Source organism: Acanthochromis polyacanthus, chromosome 10 (assembly GCF_021347895.1).
Source record: "Acanthochromis polyacanthus isolate Apoly-LR-REF ecotype Palm Island chromosome 10, KAUST_Apoly_ChrSc, whole genome shotgun sequence".
Classification (NCBI taxonomy): Eukaryota; Metazoa; Chordata; class Actinopteri; family Pomacentridae; genus Acanthochromis; species Acanthochromis polyacanthus.
Window position 1 is genome coordinate 8,653,972 of NC_067122.1, and position 26,075 is coordinate 8,680,046.

At 39.8% G+C, this 26,075-nt stretch overlaps 1 protein-coding gene across 2 annotated transcripts in view; it reads left to right on the forward strand.

Moving 5' to 3' along the window:
• The window catches only part of fstl5 (follistatin-like 5), a 195,700-nt gene extending 174,722 nt beyond the window's left edge, over positions 1-20,978 (forward strand). For both annotated transcript variants that reach the window (XM_022202159.2, XM_022202161.2), the window contains 4 exons: positions 3,745-3,894; positions 8,902-9,009; positions 11,062-11,186; positions 18,518-20,978. In XM_022202159.2, coding sequence (XP_022057851.1) covers positions 3,745-3,894; positions 8,902-9,009; positions 11,062-11,186; positions 18,518-19,220 — 1,086 coding nt within the window. In that variant the 3' untranslated portion in view covers positions 19,221-20,978. The remainder of the gene's footprint in view (positions 1-3,744; positions 3,895-8,901; positions 9,010-11,061; positions 11,187-18,517) is intronic.
• The last annotated feature ends 5,097 nt before the right edge of the window (positions 20,979-26,075 follow it).

The window sequence follows — 26,075 nt, forward strand, 5'->3', positions numbered from 1 at the left end:
TTCAGACCACATTAGAGGAGCCCATGAATGTAAAGAATTAAACTATTAAAGAGGTAAATATTATGAACATTAAGGAAAAAAACAGTAACTAAGCTGCACAAAAAGGCAACACGTGTGAAAGTATAGTATAAATTGTGTTTAATTTTGGATATTATCTCATGAGCTTCACTTGACAAAAATGTTCCAAGCAAGCATCCAACAGACATAAAAACAACAAACAAAATTTGCGTTTGCTTAGAATCATCTTCCAGTATTAACTCTAAACTGGATCTAAATTCTCCACCATGTTCAGTAGCTCGTTCCTAACTATTCTCTGTCCCTTGTTTAATGATAGGCTACTCTGAGTATTTAGATCTTTTTCCATTGAAAGGAGTGAAAGAGTAATCGTGTGCTTAGTTAAAATGAGACACTGTGACCTGAAAGAGGCTAAAATCCCTCACTGAGCAATGGGGGACTGCAGTCAGATGACAATTCCCAGTGGTTTTAACACGATTAGAGACACCTTTCATATTAACCCGTCATTTGTTTCCTTTGTTAATATAAAAACATTGATTGGTGCAGCTTTAAAGCAGTTACTGATAGTCACATATTTTTCTGTTCGGTATTGCTTTCTACAGAAAACAATACTCAGTGGACACAGTCTCTTCTGCACGGTGTCAAGTCCGCCTGTTTAATTTAATTCATTGACAGACCCCAGGCAATCAGATGGGGGTTTCACCTCTCAGTGGACATTTTACACCCAGCCTCCCTCCGTGAATCACCGTTTATCACTAAAGCTTTCAAGCAGTAAAATATTCAAAGCAGCTAGCTGATAGATAGCCGTTAGATTTACATGTGTTCCCAAATACACGCCTTCCTCTGAGCTGCCTTTCATCCGGGAGCCCTATGCTGATTGGATGGCTGTTATACATAAAGCATGCCATGAATGCACAACAATCAGCCAAGCGTTCCTCCGAGAGGTGTGTTTGTATTAGGATATCAATCACGGCGGCTGCTGTAATGCCAGCTCAGGTGCTGTCTTGGTGGATTGCAGTAAGAACACATGAAGCTGTTCCCAGCATGGAGATCACGTTTTCTCCATCACAGAGGAGCATTGATAGATCTGTATATGGTAATCGCACAGCCAATCCATTACACTATCGTACCATATAGTGATCAGATATGATATAGGGGAGTACACTGCAAAGTCCAATTCGAGTAAAGTCAGTCTGTTAAGTGTCTTTATTCAGCTTCTCTCTGCAGCAGAGGACAATCTGAGGAGTGGCATTAGCATTTTGTTCTCGTGTTGAGAACCGCAGTGCTGTTGAATGTCGTTCTTTCACCACTGAAAAATGAGCGGAGGGATTATGCGTATGTAATGTCAAAGTGCTACATACACCGATCAGGCATAACATTATGACCACCTGCCTAATACTGTGTTGGCCCCCAAAGCCTAGACTCCACTAGACCCCTGAAGGTGTGCTGTGGTATCTGGCTCCAACATGTTAGCAGCAGATCCTTTAAGTGCTGTAAGTCGCGAGGTGGGGAATCTATAGATTGGACTTGTCTAGCACATCCCACAGATGCTAGATTGGACTGAGATCTGGGGAATTTGGAGGCCAAGCCACCACCTCAAACTCATTGTTGTGCTCCTCAAACCACTCCTGAACATTTTTACTTTGTGGCACAGCGCATTATCCTGCTGAAAGAGGCCACAGCCATCGGGGAATACGGTTTCCATGAAAGGGTGTACATGGTCTGCAGCAATGCTTTGGTAGGTGGTACGTGTAAAAGTAACATCCACAAGGATGTCAGGATCCCAGGTTTCCCAGCAGAAAATTGCCCAAAGCATCACACTGCCTCCATCGGCTTGCCTTCTTCCCATAGTGCATCCTGGTGCCATGTCTTCCCTACAACTGTATTGCTTAATGACTAAAACATAACCACAGGTTGTTCATACTGGGATTTAAACCTCATTTTCTTTAGGCTACAGTCCGACAAAGTAGAAAAAAATGTAAACAAAATAGAAATCATTCTCCTACTTTGCCGATTAAACCACGGAGAAGCACAAAAACCAACACTCCTGATGTGAAGCCATGCAGAGAATGGACAAAATCATGTGAAGTCATAGACCCACACTCAGCGGAGTACAGCAGTTTGGATTGAAACCTTAGAGAAACACCTTGACAGCATACATGGAGATCATGCGGCTACTTCACCTTAACATTTTTCTTTTTGACTCTGATGTCACTGCTTCACTGTTTTCCTCAGTTTTCCTCTCCACAAACACCACATGCATCACAAATATACTGGCGCTTACAAATCCTCCAGTGGCTTAACAGGGGACGATCAGAATGCCCATATTTCTCAAAGTTACATATCGCGTAAAGACAGCAGAAATCCTTACAATATAATTTTACAGTCGCATTTATTACAGTATATGTTTGAGGGATAAACACTGTATAGCTCCTGGCATGGTTCCAGTGCTGCATACTGCCATATGCAGGATTTTATTGGATCCATGAAAAAAAAAAAAATATATATATATATATATATACAGTGCAGGCATTTTAATAATAAAAGCAAACATATATCTGCATTCTTTAGAAGCTCTAGGCTACATAAATCGCACACATGGACTGCACCCACACACATACTGACATATGCAACACACATAAACACAGGGAGGATTACAGCCGCCTCCATTCACACCCTCAGCTGGGCATCAAATGTTCGATTTCTCACCTATTAAAGGTGCTATAAGTCAGATATTTACAGCCCCACAGCACAAAATGACCACGGTGTGGGTCTGCAAGGGTGTCACATTGTCCAATACCAATGACTCAACAAATATTTCAGCTGCTGCTGGGATTTCTTGCTTTTAAAACTGACTTCTCCAACCCTTTTTTGAATCAGAAACGCTGACAGATGGTGCTACACCTGGACATCGCAACCTATAAAGACACTGTAGTTAGAAAGAATTAAAAGACCCTGTTATGAAGCCAAGAAAAATTCAAAGCCCTGCCATAGCTTTAGTCTTTTGCACGCTGAAATAACCTCCGAGATGGATGTCTTTGTTTTATGTCTTCCCAAATTAACCTGTTTCTGCAGAGAAAACAAAGGGCACATGATGAGTGTGGGTCTGCAGTAGAGATTAGATTAATGCTGTCTCATCCTTGATATGAAGTTCAGTTAAGTTCATTCATTACCTAATGCCCTTCTAACTGAGAGGAGTTGGCCTGTGGGAAGGCACCTGTCATGAACTGCCTCTGCGGTTGTAAATACGAGAGAAAGAGTTCATTCCACCATGCTGGAGCCCTTCATTCATCCTTGCTGGCCAGCAGCTCTCTAAATTGTCCCACTGAGTCTGGAACAGACGACTGGGCACGGTGGGCTGGGGAGCGGCTGAAGGGGAGGGAAGCTCCAGAGACAGAAGGCTGGTTAAGGTTACTGTCGGCCAGGAAGGGGAGAGCTGCCAAAACTGGGAGCTGAACAGCCGCAGATCGTCTGCAGGCTTTGTTCTGTGGATTATGCGTGGACAAATGGGAGCGATTACAGAGATTTTGCAGGACCTCGCAAAGCTCATTTATCTAAGTTGCCAAGATAACACGACTCACATCAGCATAGGTGATAAGACTGCAAGTCGCAGGCGACACAGAGTAACGACTGCGTGGAGGTAATTGTTTTTTAATGAGAAGGTATTTCCTTGCAATATGAAAAAAAACAATTAGCTCACAATGCATGTGTGTATCTTTGTTTTTGCAGGAGGAGGTGTGTCCAACCTCACCAGGAGAGGCGGTTCAGAGGTGTGTGTGGTCATCGGCGGTCAACGTCAAGGACAAGTTTATTTATGTGACACAGCCAACCTTGGATCGAGTGCTCATAGTTGACATCCAGTCTCAGAAGGCTGTCCAGGTAATTTCGAGGCTAAATTGGAAAAGCAGGCCATGTCAGTTTTGCCAGCAACACCGAGAGACTTTGACAATTTTACAGGGACAAGGGGAAAAAATTAAGCAATCTTTCCTTGTTCGTGCCTTTGTAAAAGTGAAAAGTTCTTTCTTACAGAACTCTACCTCCATCTGTGCCAACAAATCTCAAGGTTGCTGCCGCCCCCCCCCAGCGTTCCCACATTGATTGAAAGCAGCATATTTCACAACAGCCTTCGATACATCATTACTCCATATGGGTAGTTTCTGTGATTGATTTTGAGGAACAAAGGACATTTTTTTCATCAAATCGTAACCTAAGAATTTGTTTTGATACAAAGAACCATCCTCCATCAAGAAACGCAATTATTCGAAAGCATTGAACTGTATGCCCTCACTGTTAACCAAACCTAATGTGAACTTTATCCAGACTTTTTGGAAACAACTTATATATGCTCAAACCTGAAATATTCTCCTTAAGTAATAATTTAGTAGGATGCTAATACACATGAGTCAATGCTATGATGTGCTGATACTGGTGCTGTTGAGTTTTGGGCGAGAAGTCATAAAAATTACAACACATCTGACTGCCTGCTGACCCAGTAATGTAAACTTTAAATCTGTTTCAGTACCCACTATCTTCAGATGATCACAGACCTTAGACCTTGTTACAGACAGCAGTGGGCTGAGCGTAAGTTTTGCTCCTGAACAAATATTAAATTGGATGACCTTGATAATCTTCTTGCTTGTTTTGTTACTGCTGAAGTTATCAGGTCAAATTACACAGACCCTCAGGCCATGGTTAACAGATGTCCCTCGGGGATCCAGAACAGCAACATTCGGTATCCCAATTGTGTGCACTGGGTTTCTGTTTCTAAAGCTGTAAACAAATCCAGTTAAATGTCAAGGTTGTATTGGGCTGAGAGAAAGATGTACGCAGTCAGCTCAGCATCGACAAGAAGCTGCATCTGTTCAAAGGTGAAGGTAAAAGTCACATTTCTGCTGAAGTATCCAGAATTAGCTAGCATTCATCAGAGTTACTTGCAGTTAGTGGCTAATTCTGGACTTTACACATTTGATTGCGACATAGCATCCGTAAAGACCGATTTAAAAAAATTAATATAGCATTAATATAAAAGCAAAAAATAGCTGTTAGTTATATAACTATATAGTAGTGTAATGACGTGCCTGAGTTGTGATTCAAGCTGCATATACATGCTACTGTGTGCAAGTACCTCCCTTTAAAACTACCAGCCCTTCCCATATTGATAAATGGAAAGACAGTGCAGTGCAAACCAAACAATTAATAGAGAGAGAGAAAAAAAGTTTTGTTCATGCTATGTAAGTAATTATTATGCACTCGTTCCAGTTCAGCTCTACTGCCGTTTTTCTGCTTTCCTCTGCTTTCCTTCACTTCACGGTGTTTCTTCTGCTCCAGTCCATGTGTGTCTGTTTCACCACAGACTAGACTGGAAACACCGGTTAAGTGAAGACAGCTCTGTCCTTGTTCAAGCCATTCAATGTATGATGCACTGTTAGAACAGACGAATGATTGTGGCTGGATTATTTTCTGCTGGTTCAGGTGGACATGACTTCACTTCTTGTAGATTACATGTGAGAGGAAAAGGCAGGTGTGGCAGATGCTGGTTCTCTAGCAGCATCCGACTGAAGGAGGTGCTTAGAGTCAGTCACTTAGCTGTTTGGCAACAGGTGTATAAAGTGGCATTCTGCCAGCCGATTGTAATGCAGGGTCCTATTTAAAGGATAATTCCGGTTTATTTCAGTTTGACATATTTCCTATGGGTTGTGCCAACGTGGCACTCTCCAACACTGTTGTAGAGATTTGGGGAAATGTGGAGTTGTACAAAATGGGATCACACATGTAAACAAACCTGTCAAAACCCTGACCCAGTTAGCAAAACAGTTCTTCCAGGCAGCTAATTTCTGTTTTTACTTTCAATCGGACTGTCTGTCAGGTGAATAGACTGAAACTGTTCTTTAATGAGGAACTAAATATGCATCAAATTACATTATTTGTGCTGTGCACATTATTACAGATGATTGTTGGGAGATTTTTCCTCTAAAATACAGGTTGTACACACAAAACAAGAATTTTTTAAAAACTTTCTCTCCAAGAGTATTGATACAAGCCAGACTCCAGGCTTTGTTAGGTCATTTGACTGTGAAGCCAAGTATAAATAGTGGTGTGCTGTGGCCCCGGTTTGTGCCTCTAATCCATTACAGCACAACAAGGACGGGGGCAAAAGTCAAACATTTGTTTGTTAGTACTTATTTTATCTAGGTTTATAGCTCACAAAAAAACAAAAAAAACAAAACAGCAATATCCGTGACTAAACTGTTAAAATGATAAGCTTCAGTGGTAACAGATTAGCTTTAGTTAATTCATCTTCATTTTGTAATTGTAAAACAAAAGTTGGCTGGTGTCTAAATTCATCAAGTGGGAATGGACTGTGAGCTTTATTTTTTGTTGGATTTGACCAACTGAGTGGCTTATCAGGTTCAACAGTTCTGAGTCAGGTCTCTCAGCATTGAATAGTATACACGACCGTTCAACAGTTCGGGGTTATCCAGACAATATCATGTTTTCCATAAAAACTCACACTTTTATTCATGTGCTAACATAATTGCACAAGGGTTTTCTAATCTTCAATTAGCTAACACAATGTAGCATTAGAACACAGGAGTGATGGTTGCTGGAAATGTTCCTCTGTACCCCTGTGGAGATATTCCATTAAAAATCAGCTGTTTCCAGCTAGAATAGTCATTTACCACATTAACACAGTCTAGACTGGATTTCTGATTAATGTGATGTTATCTTCATTGAAGAAAACTGCTTCAATTTAAAAAATAAGGACATTTTTAAGTGACACCAAAGCTTTGAACGGTTGTGTACATTTAGTTCACATTTCATATCTTTGACTCCTCATCTCAGTTTTGTCCAGCTAGATACACTCAAAATCGGTTCTGACTTCTCTGTCAGTGATAGGTGATTAAAGAACTCAGTGAATCTTTAGATTATTTTGGTCACTTTCATGAACTCAGAATCATACGATTTGATGAAAGGACCCAAAAGCCTTCAGGTTCAATAAAACGGAACCAAACACCAAACCTAGTTCTGACAACAGATTACAAGCTTTTCTCATATCTGTCCAAAGGTGTGATTTTTCAACAGGGCAAAGTCTTTTCGGTTTCTTTCTTGTCTGAAAGCTTGGCAATGCATCAGCACTGCTCTGTTCCACTTGAACCAACGATATAAAGTGCTCCTTTTTCAGCTTTAAGATCAGCCGTGTTGCCTTTTGTTTGACTGCTAACCTCTGACCTGACGTGTTTCAGAAAACCACAGCTGTCAAGACTTACACTTAACCTTCAGACTGATGTAGAGACCAAGCGAGCCCTTAGACCCACCTTTTCCCCGACGCTGTCCCTCGGCAACCTTTCATAGATACTGTAACGTGGCAACCTCTGCAGTTTTCCACACAGACGACATAAGGATCAGCCCCTCCCTAACACTCTGCCACCTTGCAGCTCCATTTATTTTCCTGAGAAAATTTCATTTGCGCGAGGTTTGCTCAGGAGATGGCACAGGCAGCATTCAGCACATTTACAGTGAGCGGTGTTGAGTTAAATCATCAGTGTCAGTGGGTTTCTGAGTGTGTCAGGACAATTCGGGGTTGCTCAGATCCCTGCAGATGTTCCTGACACCGTGATGGCTGTTTACAGCTTGGAGCCTCTCAGGACCTGCCAGTAAGCAGGTTGGTGTCCCAGAGTCTGTCACAAGCTCATTATTCAGCTGCCTGGAGGTTTAGCTTCATTGCATTATATTACCAGTTGTTAATTAACCACCTGAAGCTCTCACCCGTCTCAAATGGGAAGAGAGACACGGGTTCTGGTTTCTGGTTTCTCTTCTTTCCATTTTCTCATTGAATTATTAATATGATTGTTGCGTGCCACGTAATAATAACAAGCAAGTTGCACTTTGGAATTTGTAAATAATTCAATTCCCAGCGAACAGTTTTCAATGAATGAGTTGTATGTGGCGTGTTATGACTAATTACTTGCAAAGTGCGCACAGATACATGTTTGAAGTAGCTGTAATGCTCTACGTGCTTCATCTCCGACAGATTCGCAGTCTGTGCTCAAGTTAGCAGAGCATATTGGCTGAGGATCTTGATAATCTTCCTCAGCCAGAAAGGAGTTGTTAGTCAAGAGAAGAAGAACAACGTGAACACCTGTTTTCTCTGATGACTACATGCTCTGAGATTAGTTAGAATTCAGCAGATATTCTCTTCTTATTTGCAGTAACTCCCTTAGGAGCGGTTTAGTCTCTCAGTGATGCAGTATATATTTTGCCTAGGTAAACAATACTATTAGAACTCCATAGCAAAACAAATATTATAGAAAGTAAGCTGCTGTCAAAAGGGGCTGTGGGAATACAGGGTTGCAATAATTCTCTTGAAAAAAGATGATTGCTTTTTCGTGCTGTCGCTGAGAGTGAAGCTACTGCATGAATTCTTCTTCCCCGCGCTTTCCCTATTCCCTTTGAGCTGGCTGTCTATCTGCACTCAGGTGGACATAATGCATGAGGAGCGCTTCTCTGTCACATGCGACTCATCTATTGTTCTGACTTGGAATATTGCCGCCGTGTGTCAAGGAACGGATAAAGACTGAAAGCAATTACTTCAGTGTGGTAAAGCAATTGTGTCTGTCACCACTTGATTTGAAATGCAGCTCAACACCAAACACACCTTATACATAAAAAAACACACCTCCACTCTGCCTTGTTAAAAGAAGACTTGCTCCTGTCAACCCACAATGCATTAGTCTGCAGGAAAACTTTTCAAAAGCATTACCACTGCACATCAAAGAGCAGATCTCTTCAAAAGCAAAGTCTAGATTGCCTTGGATTGTTATTCTGTGGCCCTGCTGTCTCTAAAGGCTCAGTTGGGTTTGGTTTCGGCTGTGTGTCCCCTTTCAGACGGTCAGCACCGACCCGTATCCTGTGAAGCTCCACTACGACAAATCTCACGACCAGGTGTGGCTGCTCAGCTGGGGAGACATGGAGAAGAACTTCCCGACCCTGCAGGTAAAATCCCACAATTCACAGGCTATAATTCCACAACATTAGTTATTCCTCTGCAGAGTTTTGTTCTTCGTGAAAAGGCAGTGAGACACAGACAGTCAAAGCAGTGTCAGGATTGTTTGGGTGTCCTTTAAATGTCTGGTCAGAACACCAATTACATCCTTGATTAATGAAGTGTCACAGCATTGTAAATGATGCTAATCAAAATTTCCAACAGTCTGAGGTGATGCCTACATATATTTGTTCTATCAAAAGGTGCAAAAATTCAATTTCTGAGATGAAACAGATAATTCTCACGGTTAAGAAGCTCGTACTTGAAGACGCTTGACATTTTTACTTGAAGTGTCCCTAATTGGTTACAAACATAGATTAATCTTCTATGAATCAAAGGCTCCTTTTAGTTATAGATCAGACTGGTGTAAATAAAGCGAGCTGATGGAAGAACTTCACGCCTTCTTCTGGTTGATTATAATTAATACCGTGTGGAAATGTTTTCATAATATCAGCAACAGGGATTCAAAATTTGCATAATATTGTCCACAAAGCCAATCCGGGAAATTGAAGTTGATATAAACCACACTGATTTCCTCCAGCCTACAATGAATTCAGCAACTCTTGCTGCATTTTGTTATTTGACAGGTGTAAAATATAATTTTTCAGAGCAACACCAGCAGTGCGTTTTGTAAAGAACCACCTTATTAAATGTGAATTCCTCCAACGCCTCACGGTCTCCCAATATGACATGGATGCATTAGTCGCTCAGTCTCCCCAGGAGCTTCAATTTCTGATTTGTTTGTCTTGCTTGCCCAATTAATAGTCACTTAGAGTACAGTGTGTCAAGTATTTGGACTGTGACACATTTTCAGCACTTTGGGTTATGAACAGCACACAGGATTTGAAATAAAACATCAATAGTTTGATACTATATCAACTGATCAGTGTTTTGATTATCATTATTGTGAATACAGTCATTTCATTTTGACATATACAGCAACTAGATGCATCATGTGTTTTCATATAAAACAGCAAAAACATGTCACAGTCATAGACTATATATAAAGATGGACGTAGCATCTGGCTCCAAAATTGAAGCCCACCCGGAAGTGTCAAAAACTTGCAATATCACGCCGTCTGCTAGGGTTGGCTCCAAAAAGCTTTTTCTCCATAGACCCCAATTCATTTTTGGAAAAAATAAAATCTGATAGACTGATTTTCTACAGCTCAGGATTTTTTCCTGTTAGTTTTCATGGTCAAAATGAGAGATCAGGTGGCTGATCTTAAAATAAATCAATACTGAATTTTAAATAAATTGTTAAAGTTGGCGGAGCCAGGGGGCGTGGCTATACTTGATTGACAGTCCCATTGACTGGTCCTGCCCCTAGTTGCTCTCCGGTCCAGCCTGTTTGACGCTTTTTACGTCACTGGCTCCAAAAAATCAAAATGGCGACCAGGAAGTAGCAAAATCTGGGCTTCATTTTCTCGGCGTTGAAACCAACGAGTGATGTCACGGTTAGTTCACGCCTGGTCACAGTGCTAGATGTTACTATGACGCATGCTTGAAGATGGTGCCATACACAGAATCAACCAATACGCAGCAGAGACTGTTTTTCATTTGTTTTTTCTACGAGTCGTCTTGATCCAGCTTCAGTGCTTAGCGGTTTTACTTGTCATCGCTTGCACAGAAATTCATAACGTGGAGTTCGGTCTGTGGCAATTTGCTTTGTGCATTGTGGCATAATCAAATCAAGCCTTGCCTACACACAATTGCATGTCTGCATGCGTCCATGCATGCACAATTATTATTTAGACACCAAGAACAACAGTACGCATCACCTCCCACTGAGAAGCTCCAACATCTTAGTAATAAGAGGAAAAGCTGATGAGTGTTTTCCGCAAAAACGAAAAGCAGAACATCGTGGTTGTACAAGTGTTTTTCCTACTTGGTCGTAAGCTCCAAATGAGTATGAGTTAAAGGCTTAAATGAGGAGAAATCCACAGCATTATTCATCAAGCTCATGTTAAACACCCACCTGCTTCTCTGTCGGTATTCACCAGGTGATCAATCAGGCCAGTGGAAGAGTCTCCCACCACACCGTTCACACACAACCGGTCGGCAGGCGCTTCGACAGGGTGGACGACTTCTTCATTCCCGCCTCCAGCCTCATCATTAACCACATCAGGTACATCCAGCGTGATGCAACAGGACTCCTAATGCAAAGGGATTGGCAAATTAAATTCAGCCCAATGGCATTTTATTCACTTAAAATCTCTTCAGGACTCAATGCAACAACAGTAATGTGGATGAGCATTGTTTTTGTACGGTGTGAGAGCGAGAGAGTGTTTTTGGACAAAGGCCCGGTGGTCATCTGTGCAGCACACGAGACAGAGCATCACCTGAAGTAACTGTAAAAACCAAATGCTCCTCCATTAGCTATTCTGACTTATGTTAATTTTTTTTAAAAAAAGTTAACAAACATTGAGAATTTTTTAGTCACTGACAGTTTAGTCTTGTAATTCTAGGAGTATTGTAAAAATATATAAACATAATCGCATTAAGGGAAGGCAAAGCAAGTTTACTTGTATAGCACAATTCATACACAAGGCAATTAAAAGTGCCTTTCAGTGGCAGGGAAATACATTCAGAAACATGATTTAAAGGCAGACATACATAAAAAAACATAGAAATAAAACAGAAAAGTAGACATAAAGATCATAAAAGTGTACTAAAAGACAAGTAAATAGATTGAGAATCTGAGGAAACCTTCAGTCATGACAAAAAGCTGCAGCTCAACAGTTGGAATAAACTTTAAATGTAAAGCCTCCAGAATTCTGATCACCATCATTCGGCCCCAGCAGCCATAACTGAGCTTAACCTCATTTCAAATGCTACACAGGTAGGTAACCTTTGTTCTTTCAAAAAAGAGAAATTATTTTAAAACCTGAATCAGCTCGACTGTTTATTGCTGCTGGCATTTTCGCTTCAGCAGCGTCTGAGACAAATCAGAAAGAAAACAATTCAAACACAACTGCCTCCTCAAACCAGGCAGCAGTCTTATTCTCAAGTTAACACCACTCACTTAAGTCTTTAGCGTTTTGTGACTGGAATAATTAGTGTTTTCTTTGTTCTCATCCAGATAAAACAGCGAAAACATACTTGAAAAAGAAGGGGGGCGGGCAGTAGGGACCTCACCTGTTCTTTATCGCTTTAGTTCATCAACAATAACGCACAGACATGCTAATAGCTGAGCGTATCGAAACGCTACAGCAGTTTTCACATGTCATGAGCAGCTGTCACACCCGGGCTTAACGTGGATACAGAGAAGCTGCTCCCAAATGCTTGGCTAATGTCACGCAGAGGCCAGGAACAAGCAGGAGGTCTGGAGGATTTCAGGATGTTGACGGTCTCCTGGAGGGGAGGAGTAAGCCGTCCAGTGTGGATGTGGTGCGGGTGGGGTTGCTGGCTCAGCTGTAATTAGATCCACCAAGACCAGCGAGTAAGATTGCAGGAAAGTGTGACCGCACTTTTGCTATGTTGTGTTTCAAAACTGCTGCTTTTAACAGCTAGTTGCTCATCATATTTGCTGCTTCTAAAAATAAGCTCACTGTATGCTGCTGCCAGGTCGTCTTATTATAAAGGTTGTTCACATGGCAAAAGCTAACCCACAATACCTGAGCACAAACTAATGCACTTTTTAATTAATTAAAAATGGCTTACTGGTAATGGCATGCTGTATGACCATTATAATTAAATTGCTTCCTCAATGTAGAGCTGCAATCCTGTGCACAAGCTGCTAGCTATAACTGATATTAGGAGAATGCAATGTGGATAAAATCCTCTCTCGGTATACACCATGTGTAATTTGGGCTGCAACTACTAATTATTTAGTGCATGAAATGCCAGAAAATAGTGGAAAATGTCTGTCACTACTGAGACTAAGGTAAGCATTCAGTTCTGACATTTCTAAAGTTATATGAGGAAGACATTTGGAATTTTAGATTTGGTGTTGGTGACTCTAACCTATAACATACTTGATAAATCACTACATTTCAGGACAAGAATATACAAATTAATGAAAAAAAATGCAAGAAAGTAGATAAATGAATTATTACAAGAAAGATATTTTTTTAAAAATTGCTCAAATTTGATAAATAACATGCAAAAGTCACTGGAAGTTGACAGATTTATTTGCTGTAATGTATCCCAAGCTGAACCGACACGAACAGAGAGAGATTTTTACATTTAGTTAGGGCAGTGTTGTATTATACTGCATAGCACTTGTCTATACAATATTTATATTGTCTTCTTCGCGCCCTGCGTAGTCACTATTTTCAGACAAACTCATTACTTGATGCACTACATTTATCAGAAAACTGCTCGACATGGAGCACTAAGACAGAGAGAAAATATATGATTTTTTATGGCAAGCACAGAAAAAGCTTCAGATCTATACACATGCATGGATGTTGGTTTTGGGGGCAGCTGTTTTTATTGCAGCTATTAAGGAAGCCGAAATTACCTGCTGCCTTGTGGCTTAGATTTTTATTATTTTACATCAAGCAGCCGTACGGCCATTCATCTGTAGGCAGGAACGCATCGATTAGTCGATTTAGCGTCATGAGCAGTATGAGAACAGCTAACATAAATTAACAACTTCCGGGAATTATTTAATGACTGGGGATTCCCTCAGCGGCAACTACAAAGAGAACAGGAACTTCTGAAGACTGTCATTCATTAAAACCATCGACTTACAGTCAGGCAACTCTACATGTCAGCAAAAAAAAAGAAGGAAAAAAGCGCTGTTATTTCTTATTTATGCCCACATCTACAGTAGCCTGCAGCTCAGGTTGCCCACATCACTTTTTCACAAATTTCTAATCACTGCACAGACTGCCTCCTGGCCAAACAAGTCGAGCGCGATGTTGATTCGATGTTTTCGCACTCGAGGATGGGTGAACAAGAATTGCTGTGTTATAGATATATTTTACTGCACAGCGTTCATTGTTATGCTCTCTGTTCATGAGTTCTACCCTCAGGATCTTTAACTGAACTGCAGAGCAGACGCTACTGCGGGGTTAAGTGTTCAGACTCAGCCATTTCCAGACTGAAAATATTGACATGAAGATGAGATGATAACATGCGACGTAGCTTCAGATGAGCATAACCCTGTTGTGCAGAAGTGGGGGGGGGAATCTTTAATGCATTAATCATTGGTCCAAATGACAAACAGCAGCTGTCAGTTTGGCAGTGAACAATCTGGGTCTGCCAAGGAAGGAACCCAGCTGTGTTCACATCAGAGTGAGGCCAAACAATGTCTGATTATTAATTTATCACACATGACAAAAAATGCACTGTTGTAAAAAAAAGCAACAACAATGATTTCATTGCAAGAAAAATGCGCCACTGACCTTTAGCTTCCAAGCATGTTACCAAAATATCACGACATGTGTGCGCTGGCCATTGATCCGTCACAACAGCAACAATATTGAAAACAATCCATAGCAAAACAATTTCAGCGTTGCTTGACGGGCAGAGTTGTAATATTGGTCTGTAAATCATCCGCTGTGTCTGCCACCGGGTGAAAAAGGGTTTTCACTTTTAAACTGCACGAAGCATTTTTAAATGATTTTCTTCTACATTCTCACCTGGCCCGTCTTAGAGCTCATTTTTTATTACATGAAGGACACAGTTGGATCAAGAGCAGACTTGTTTAGCAACAGAGGGCTCCCATTGAATTTAATCTAACAAGTGCAGCTTTCTAAGTCACATAAAACCCATTTGGTTAGCTTAACAAGAAAGTAAAACACCTCCAGTCTTCTGACTGTTGAATTACAAATCCAACTTCAAGAGTCTTAATGTGAGTTATTTCTTCTGCCATGTTTAAAGTAATACCGAAAGACATAATACTCTGAAAAGTTGTTTTTATATTACTAGCTTTAAAATCATTTAATGGAATAGAAAATTCTCAAGAGCTGCTGCAAGATGAGTGTTACTCTGAATAACACACAATGATGGCCCTGTTAAGCAAATCACAATTGTTGAGTGGCAGGAGTGAGTAGGATAATGGAGGGCTTAACCATAAATTGCACTGTTAACACTTATTTTAAACGAGGCACAAATCCTACCATGTCTCCATCTTAACAGATTATCTGCAGTCAAAAAAACCCCCACAGCCACCCAGTTATAAAACAACTCCTTTACATTTGAGTGCCCTCAACTCTAAGTATTCAGATTTTCCTGCAGCAGCACTGACACATGTTGAGACAGGAAGTAAAGTTACAGGTTGCAGTGGCTACTTCAGTGGACAGAGAAGGCAGTAAAAAACACTGGGTTATCTTTCTGCCCTTCACTCTATGATTTTAATAAACATGCATGTTGCAATAACTTACACTATATGTTTTATTTGCCTTTCTGTATGGGAAAGACATAAGACGCCAACGTTCAGAATACAAATGAGACAACTGCTCATGTTAGATTTATCATTTGATATAAAAATTTCAATTAAAAAAGAGAAGAAAATATTAGGCACAAAAGAAAAAAATGGTGCAATTATGTTTTGATCATCAATTTCCGGAAAGATGTGGACAAATGTTTTGTAGCACGGTGCTTTTATCTCAGCACAGTCTCAAGAAAAACTGCAGTAGTCCCAAATTTGAAATACTACTCCACTACTAAGCAAAATGTCTGTGTAGGTTCTCATCCATCCAGGTCATGGTTATCCAAAGTAGTTTAAATCAATCCACTGGACTTTAAGAAAGTTCCTTGAAGATGTTTCACCTCTCATCCAAGAGGCTTCTGCAGTTCTGGTGGTGGTTGGTGTTGCCTCAGATTTACCCGTTGCGCTTTACCGGCCCGCCCACGGGACACTTTGAGATCTGCATAAGCATTTCCTTAAATGTCTGAAGCTGCAAACGCGATTATACAAACACTATACACCGATGGAAAGCTTAGATTCTCATGAATCCGCCGGTATAAACCACTTTCAGATGTGATTACCATAGCGGGTAATATAAACACATTTGTCCGACAAACAACGAATATCCATCCATCCATTCTCTATACACGGCTTTAACGTACACAGCGCGACTCACATTTCCGGGTTCATTATTACACACAGATGAAAATATTCCACAAAAAACGGCCATAATCCAACCTTTTACATCCAGACGAAACAAGCCAGTAAAATATTTTGTCCAAAACATGTCTTGAAGTCGGTATATAATCCACGAATAGGTTGTTTTCCAGGAAATGCACCTTGCGATGCGCGTCAAATATTCCCTGTATTTCTTGTCATATTTTTATTTACAAATAGAATATTAGCGATTTTTTTGTACTGAAAATGGCTGGAATTGACTGCACCTTATAGGGCTATAACTCTGTGAGGTGTGTCCAGGACTATTATTCCAACAACCGATACCAAAACTCATCTGACTACTCAACGATGGTCGTTGTGAGTATCGGTGGGGGTCATTTCAACGACCGATGAGTTTTTGTATCAGTCGTTGGAATAATAGCCCTGGACACACCTCACAGAGGTTTAAAAGCTGAGGCAACACCAACCACCACCAGAACTGAAGAAGCCTCTTGGATGAGAGGTGAAACGTCTTCAGGGAACGTTCGTAAACATATGTGCATTTCAACGACCACCACCGATACTCACAACGACCATTGTTGAGTAGTCAGATGAGTTTTGGTTTCGATCGTTGGAATAATAGCCCTGGACACACCACATAGAGGTTTAAAAGCTGAGGCAACACCAAACACCACCAGAACTGAAGAAGCCTCTTGGATGAGAGGTGAAACGTCTTCTAGGAACTTTCGTAAAGTCCAGTGGATATAAACAACTGCCAAAAATCCATGAACAACAATTCCAACAGAAATCTGACCTAAAGCTAAACCTTTTGTATGCTAAAGATTCAATGTCAATTGAATGTCAAATGCACAAATACTGCTTATAATTGTAGAAACACACACACAAAACCTTTGATTTTGTTATCTTTATGATCCAATGCGGTCTCCTACCCGAACCTAGTGGACAGAACAAAAGCTAAACCTTTAGTATAGTAAGGATTGTGGAACATTTTTGGTCAATTTGTGCATAAATATTGCTTAAAAATAGCAGAAACAAACAAAAAAATCATTAATTTTGGTATCTTTATGATGCAGTGCAGTCTCCTACCTGAATCCAGTGGACAGAACAATCTCTGGATCAATGATTCCTTTCACAGTGATGATAATGTGCTCCGTGGCTTTCAAACAGCCATTTTTCTGTCCACAGGTACAGACAACCTGGTGTTCAAATGGCATAAAAGATGACGAATGACAGCAAGATTGAAGTGCCTGTCAGCATCGATCAGCTGGCATTCACGTTTAATTGAGGCCCGTCTGCTCCTTGCATATTCCCCTCTACCCTGTTCAGCTGCTATAGCGCCATGTGCCATTAGGAGATTCTTTGGGTTTTTCTAATGAGCAGCATTTCCACTGATCCATGCCCACATACAGCATACCACTGCTATAACTCAATTATAAGGGAAATATGAAGATTATCAGGGGCTAGAATTTGGCTGTTGAAGTGTTTAAATGGACCTCTCAGCAACATTTAACTTTTACTCCTTTAAAAATATGCCAGTCCAACAGTTTTTAGAATTAGCCAGGATTAATCATTCAGCATTTCTTATTTCACGTTGACGTCATCTTAATCATGATTAAATTTCCTTCTAAAATTACCTTTACTATGAACCTACAATTCGTCCGACTTTCTTTGTCACACAAAACAGCTGGGAAGGTGGTTCTGAGAGCCAAAAAATATGTAGAATTCACTAGAAGTTTACTATCTTTATTTGGCTATTGCCCTGTATGCAAAACTAGAACTAAAATGGTGTAGTTGGTCAAAGACAAATAGGTTGAACTATTTAAAAATGTGATCTGATAACAGCACAGGATGAAAAAATAAGGTATCACTGAGTTTATTGCAAGTCTTCTTAAGGGCACTTAAAGTTTCATGAGGAATCACTGAGATATTTCATTTTAAACTAATCATGTTGGCATAAAAGGGAAATTCACAGGATCAACAAAGGCCATAGGTTACAACATCTGGAAAGCGTGAATGTTTGTGCCAATCCAACCAGTTGGTGAAGAGTTACTTCAGTGGATAACATGAAAAAGTTTGACACGATGGTGCAGCTATATAAAAGTAAGGAATCCTCTGGAAACCATGATATAACGATTCAAATTTCTCAACAATCTGTGCGGTATTTGTGGCAATATACCACGAATATTGACATTGTGAGTCTAAAAGAGCATGTGCATCATCAAAATCAACAGTAGAGGAGAATGAATGTCCAACATATCACAACTACTGGACGTATTTACATTCATTTTTGAACAAGGGGTGGACTAGTCAATAGGCATTGCCATTTGTAGAGAAATATATCCTAATTTGAGGTTTATAAGTGGAAAATGTGTTATTGATTGAATTTTCCTTTGTTTTTTTTTTCTTTACATTCTCAACAGATTTGGTCTCATCCTTCATCGAAATGAGCCTGTCCTCCACAAGATCAACTTGGAGACTACATCGTATGTCAAAAACATCAGTTTACGGGAGTATAATTGCATCCCCAAGTCTGTAGCCTACACCCATCTTGGTGGCTACTACTTTGTTAACTGCAGGCCAGACTCCACTGGTGCCACACAGCCCCAGCTTATCTTAGACAGTGTGACGGATAGCATTATCGGTCAAAACCGCGACGTCACCGGCACTCCCTACGTGTCTCCAGATGGCCACTACTTGGTCACTGTCGATGATGGCGATGGCCTGATGAGGATCCAGACAATTTCAGAGCGGGGAGAGATCCAGGAGCCCTTCGACATCCACACCAACCTGCATCTGTCTGACCTGGCCTTCCAGCGCTCCTTTACGGAGGTCCACCAGTACAACGTGTTCGGCAGCTCCGGCCGTCAAACTGACGCTCTGTTCGTGGAGCTGAGCACCGGCAAAGTCAAGATGATCAAGAGCTTGAAAGAGGCCACCAAGTCATTCGAGTGGCCATGGAGCAGTAGGAACAGGGTCATGGCGGGCAGTGGATTGTTTGGACAGTACCTCATGACACCGTCCAGAGAGTCCCTCTTCATCCTAGATGGACGCCTCAACAAGCTCAACTGCGAGATCACTGATGTCCTGAAAGGCAACGTGGTGGTGTGGGTTGGGGAGTCTTAAGTTGTGATGTAAAGAACCAGTGAGCTTTGTTTTCCTTCAAAGGTACTGTTGCACTGAATTCTGTTGCAGATTCTTTAATTTTGTGGGAGCGCAATTGTGAAAACCACAAATTCAGAAACCAAATTGATTCGTAAGTCCATTGGATAAGGGACTGTTATCCAGAAAAGAAAAAAACAACAACAAAAAACTACAACCCTGAGGGCATAATTGATCGATACTGTCTTAGAGCCAAGTCATTTTTTAAAATTTCACTTGATGGTTTGCCTCTCTCTCAAAAAAGTTGCTCGCTAGTAACATTTTTTCAGGAAAATTGGTATGAATCTGTAAATGTGTACAATTCTGCATTATGATTTGGTTGTATTCAATGTGTGGGAATGCTGTAGATAAACTCTCTGAAAACAAATTGAAGTAAATCGGCATATATACACATATAATTACATATATGTAGTATAAGTCCAGATTAATCCTTTCAATTTTAGTTTACCCATCCCCAACTTTTTCCTGTGCCTTCAAGGAAAATTCCCCTCCATCAGAGGAATTAGCGTAATTATTCCCAGTGTGACTGCAGACTACGCCTCTTTCTTTGTCCCCTTCATTCATGGTGAGTGTGGTTCCTCACAAATCTACCGCTCTCTTGTATCTGTCCGTTCAACGCAGCCAACTCAATCTAATTAAAATGAGCCCTTGCTGTGATCCCATCCTGTTTGAAGTGGAGACTGAGTGGTTCATTATGGTTGTGTGCTCTGTAACCTTTGATCTGAAATTATAACCGGCTTTGGAAGGTTTTGAATGATACAGTTTATTCTCTTTCCTTTATAGTCCAAAGCAGAAAACTGAAAGTCAGTGGTGATGTTAGTTAAATTGTACCAGCTTTATACACTACACATTGTGAAATTTTAAGTATTTCAAAATGTTCCTTAGTGAAGAGTCAATAGAGCACTCGTGTGTGAAGAAATTCTGTCATAACTTCAATATCCCTGGACCAAAACAAAAGAACAGAGAAGCATCTTGGAGTACAGTTAAAAATGGAAAACACACATTGTCTGCTCTGTTTGACAGCGAGTTTTAAGTGGATGTTTTAATGTGAAGTGATGATGAGGTAGCACACTGGGGAGTGTGGTAGCTGTGGTTGTATTGTGTAGAGGGTCTTTAAGGATAAGCTTCTGATGTGAGAAACAGCTCTTTCTAAATGCTCTTGCGGTAGATTTGTAGCTGGCGAGTCAATGAAACCGTTTCCTAGCTGGACACATTTCTATGCATTTTCACCCTAGCACTCTATGACTCAATCACAATGGGCAACTGTATCTCAAATTTAGTACAAACTTTTGATGTGTACAGATTATATAAAGTCATTCTGTCTTTCCTGTTGAGACTTACTCGTACATATTTTGGTTTTAATTTAATTTGAGCCTTTTCGTTGATCCTTTGAACCCGACTGTACTGCTGATGACGACTTTTCTCTCCGTTTGTGTCCTGTACATAGCGGCTGACTGTGACTCCATTAGTTTCTCATGAATGTACAGATTCATGCAGGTTCTGTTCATCATCTCAGAGCAAGTAATCAGCACACTCCTTTTTAAGAATGAAAACTAACACACAGCTGTCATTATCTACATCTTGTACACGAGCACATTGTGATCACAAACACCGCTTTCACCTCATATAGCCATGTCTTGTATGTTCCTTCATGTGATTGTTATTTATATAGAGAAAACACGCTTGTCATTTTACCCAACAATAAAAAACTATATCATGATACGCAAGTGTATTATTGACTCCTTTCCTCATTAAATTTACCTTCAATAGCTGCTGGTGCACAGACAATCACGCAGCGAAAACTTTCCTTTAGGAGCTGAATTGCCAATTACTATTCTACAAGAGACGCAACAAGAACAAGGTCGCAGACTCTGTTGTCCCTTCGGGAACATTTATCCTGCAGCCATGAATGTAGTATGACTCATAAGATGATTATAAGAAGGAAAGAAAGAAAATACAGCTCTAATACTTCAAGGTCTCTGCCAGGATATATGCAAACCGAATTAAAGGCTCTATGGGTGGCATCGTGTAACCTTTTTTTGTCAGCTAATATTTTAATTTGAACATCTATTAAAGACACCTTGTATACTATGAATAGTCATGTTTAAATTTTTTGGGGTCCCATAAAATAAGATAGCTTAAGAAATCTGATCATGAATGATGCAAAAAAAATGTGTTCAGTATAATCCAAAGCACTCAAAAGTACTCAGATACTTAATGTATAACAGCTTTACCGACATTTAAAAGTTTGCATGCAGATAAAATATTGATTTTAAAAAAATGCTTTCACTATTGAAAAGTAAGCGTTATTCAGACTGATGGATTTTCAGAACTGGATATTTATTACTATGCATGTAGGCAGAATTTTACATTTTGTCAAAGTGCAGGTCATTTCAGTTTAAATTGTGTTAAATAGTTTAGTTTATAACAACAGATCATATTCTATAAGCATTTGTTTTGGTTGAAAACTCCTAAACCTGTGAAATGACTGCATTTTTCAGTTAAAATACAAAGTTTCTATCTAAAATGTGCTGCTGGCAGCAGAAAAATAAAGAAGCATAAAATGGAAATTTTCAAATACAGTACCTGAAGATTGACTAAATGCACTTCACCACTGATGAGGAATGTTCTTCTCCAGCAGGCTACGATATACAGTCTGGTTGTGATGTATGAAAATGACAAGCAGGGCAGAAGCCGAAGAGCTTCTCCTCTCTTATATATTCGGCTAAAATATCTCAATTCCCTTCACCGGTTTCAGCTTCTCATATGTGCTTTCTTTGTATTGGTCCTTTGAAAGTAAACTGAAAATCTTGGGGTTTGGGCTGTTGAATGGGAGAAACCAGAAATGTGAAAGTCCTTCTGGCTCTAGAGGAGCATTGTGATGGGTTTTATCCATTATTATAAGTTGTAGAATTAAAGGAAAGTACAGTGGTTAAACTGGATGTTTGTTAAATGTGATCTATTACATTAAAAGAACAATTTCTGTGACCTGTTAGGTTTTACTGATGAGAATAGTTTAACTAGAAACTATAATATTGAATAGTTATCCATTTCGGTCTTTTTTTTTTTTTAAGGAACAGGCCAGTAATTCCAGATTCTGCAATGTGATAATTTTGGAATATCGTTGGGTTTGGACTGTTAAATGGACAAACAAGTCATTTTAAGAAGTCAGTCTTTCGGGAATTGTGAAGAAAAACACAATTATTAGGATGATGGGAGAAATAAATGACAATAAAGAAAATAAATATAATGTAATAATTACGTTTAGGTGCAGCATCGTCAGCCAATGTCTGGAAAAGAAGGTCAGATCTCTCAGACTGTCAGACTTGTGTTTCGTTGAAAGCCAGTTTTATTCACTGAGTTTTCATTCAGGTTCTACCCTTGAAAGAGAAACTCTTTTAGTGACTCATCAGTGAAATATTTTCTTTCCAGTGATCTGTGTTCAGAAAAAAACAACAACTATATCTTGCATGTTCGTATTTCACCACAGGTAACGCTTCCTGGCAATGTGTCATATTTTCCTCTCTATGCTTATTTATCTTTAAAATGTATGAGGCTGCAGGTTCTGTCGGGCCTTTTGGATAAAAGGATCCTCCAAATTGCATAAGGCTGTACACTTATCTTTGAAATCCATGTGGAGAGGTACTTCCATCTGAACAACCCCGACATCAGATAAGCCTCTTCCACCGATAATATGAAAACCCACCACATGCGTCTATGACAGAGGAGAGTGGAGTCTCTTCTTGTCAGTGTCTGGACTTTATGTACTGCCTCATTCACTGATGGGATAATATTTCTATTCTGTCGGAACATTTTACATATTTTTGGATAAGTTTTGTATTCAAGCTGCTTGTTTAGTCTAAAAAAAAAGTTTACACCCAAACAGAATGTTCTATACCATAATGCCAAACACTAAATAAGAACAAGTCCTCCAATTCATACGACCGCATCGGTCGTTTGCACCGTGCACCGGAATACGACCTATGCGGTCGTATGAACGTTTGCGCCCCTACGGGGAAAACGAACGCATTACGGGATTTAATTCGCGAAACGGCTTTTCCGTCGCAAAACGGCTTTTTTCTCACTTTCCCAACACGTTTTTAGGGTTATGGTTAAGGTTAGGGTTAGGGATAGGGACAGGGATAGTGTTAGATAAAAGTTTGTTCATGATGACGTTTCACCTGCGACTCCAGAGTGTCGATATTTACTCAACCGCCAGAGGTCGCATAGTCAAAACGTAACACTGGGTCGTAATACGGGCGTGTACAGACGACCTATGTGGTCGTTTTTGGTTTGAGGACAGGCTCCTAAATAACGACAGCAGGGAATGATTATGTCATTTAAAGTGAAAAATCAGAAACAGATCAATAAACTGTTCACAAAATATAGATAAGACAATTGTTCTTTACAAAATTCATTTGTAAATGACAAAAATTTACTCTGGACCCTGATTTCAAACTATCTAATAAGGAAAGTTATAGAAGAACCCAGTAAATTTATGGCATTTTGAACTAAAAACTAAGTCATCAGATCATTACAGCAAATAATCCATGAAGTCTACTGTGTTCTCACAATGAGATCACTTCAAATATGATGAAAAGGTCTGCAACTAATCTGCGCAATCTAAGATAGTCTTCTGATAAAACAGATGACATACTGAGTTTCTAAAATTTCAAAAAATAGTGAAAAATACCCTTCAGCATTTCCCACTGCTGAATGACATCTGCAAATTGCTTTTGGACTATAATTTGAGACGTTGAAAAGCTGCAAAATCAGTTCATAAATTCAATTTAGTTCACGCTTTACAGCAGGACATTATTTAAAAAGTGAAAAATGACTCAACAACTACTTTTCTGTTGAATCTTCACTCAGTATTAAAGTGCAAGAAGTCATTTATTGATACCTTGTTATAATCTAAAATCAGTTCAGAGACAGACTCATGATCATTTATAGTTCAGGGACATAACATGCAGCCCGGTGTCATAAAAAATGAGCCTGATGTTACTGAACGAAAAGTTATTCTAATTTTCATTTTCACTTTATCTGTCAACTTTTGGGATAACGGAGTTGCAATAAGCAATTTATTAATCAATTTGTTACATCATTGATCTGTTATGACCATCAACTAATAGGATTAAGAAGTCTGGTAACAAAAAAAACGAACTCTCTGTTTTCTGATAATATTTTTTGGTTTCTTCACTCCTTTGGACAATGAACTGAAGATCTCTGGGCTGTGGATAATACAATACATTTGCAGATGTTATCTTGGGCTTTGGAAATCATTGATGAAGATTTGTTTTCTTGGTTACCATTTTCTGACATTGTATGGACCAAACAACTAACTCAACATTTATAAGATTACGTGAAAAAACATCTAATAAAAGTTCTGATGCCATTTGGAGTTAAGTTTAGGCAATAGAAAAAGTCTTCAAACTTGTCAAATGTCAATATTTCACTTTCCTTAGACTTCTGTGATAGCTAATCATAAATCTTGTCATTTGTGGACAACTGGTCAGACATAAGATGAAATTTATTAATCCCACAGTGGGGAAAGTCCAGTAAGAGGACAAGAAAACAATATATTAAAAACAACACAAAAATTGCTAAAAAAAACAAAAAAACATTAGATACACAAGACTAAATTTTTCATAAACACTATATACAAGAGGATGAGGCTGTAACAGTTACTGCACATAATCAGTAGAATGAGACACAAAATATTTGGAAACTCCACTTTGGACCTAAAACTGCAATGGGGATTGGTCGCTACTTTCTGACACTCATATCCAGACACAAAAGAAAAATGATTTGCTTTGTCCAGCTAACAGGGCAAAACCCAAAGATTTTACATTTGCAACAAGAAAAGCACTCAGAGAGCGCAGTAGGCTGCTCAGTCTTATCATTTCCGACGGATGAAATCTAGAAAAAATTTGTGGCAGAAATCACAGCACCATAGATTGTGGCCATTTAATATAGATGAACCCACAAACAAAATGCCCTTGTGCTGAGAACAGGTGTGTGTAATGCATGTGCACGTTATGTACGGATATTGTATCGTATGACCTAAATACGTAGCGGGCAGTGGGAAATGATTCAATTCAATTCAATTCAATTTTATTTATATAGCGTCAATTACAGTCAACTCGTCTCAAGACGCTTTACAGAACCCAAATGCCTGACCCCCAGAGCAAGCCCAAAGGCGACAGTGGCAAGGAAAAACACCCTTTTAACAGGGAAGAAACCTCGAGCAGAACCCGGCTCTATATAGGGGGGACCCATCTGCCTGCTGGCCGGGCGGGTTGAGAAGGACAGAAGAGGGCAAGGGGGAGGGATGGGAGAAGAGGGAGGGGTGGGAAAGCAAGGAAAACACAACACACATTTGGATACATGCATGACAGGATATGTGACACAGACAAAGTATAAGCTAACATTGAAAACTGACTCATAATTTACTCTTATGATGTACGGCTCTGACATTAAACATACTCCATATATAGCTAGCAGTAAAATACAAACAGTATGTAAGTTTGCATAACAGTATAGTGAAGGCAATGCAGAGTTGACTGGTGGAAAAAGGAAGAAAGAAAGTGGTATTCCACTAATTCAGAGGAAGTGTATGTGGCTTGGAAAAATAGTCTAGTAATCTATAAAAAAGCTCTTCGTAATGCCAGGACAACTTATTATTCATCTTTAATAGATGAGAACAAGAACAACCCTAGGTTTCTCTTTAGCACTGTAGCCAGGCTGACAAAGAGTCAGAGCTCTGTTGAACCTTGTATTCCTTTAGCTTTAACCAGTAATGACTTCATGAGCTTCTTT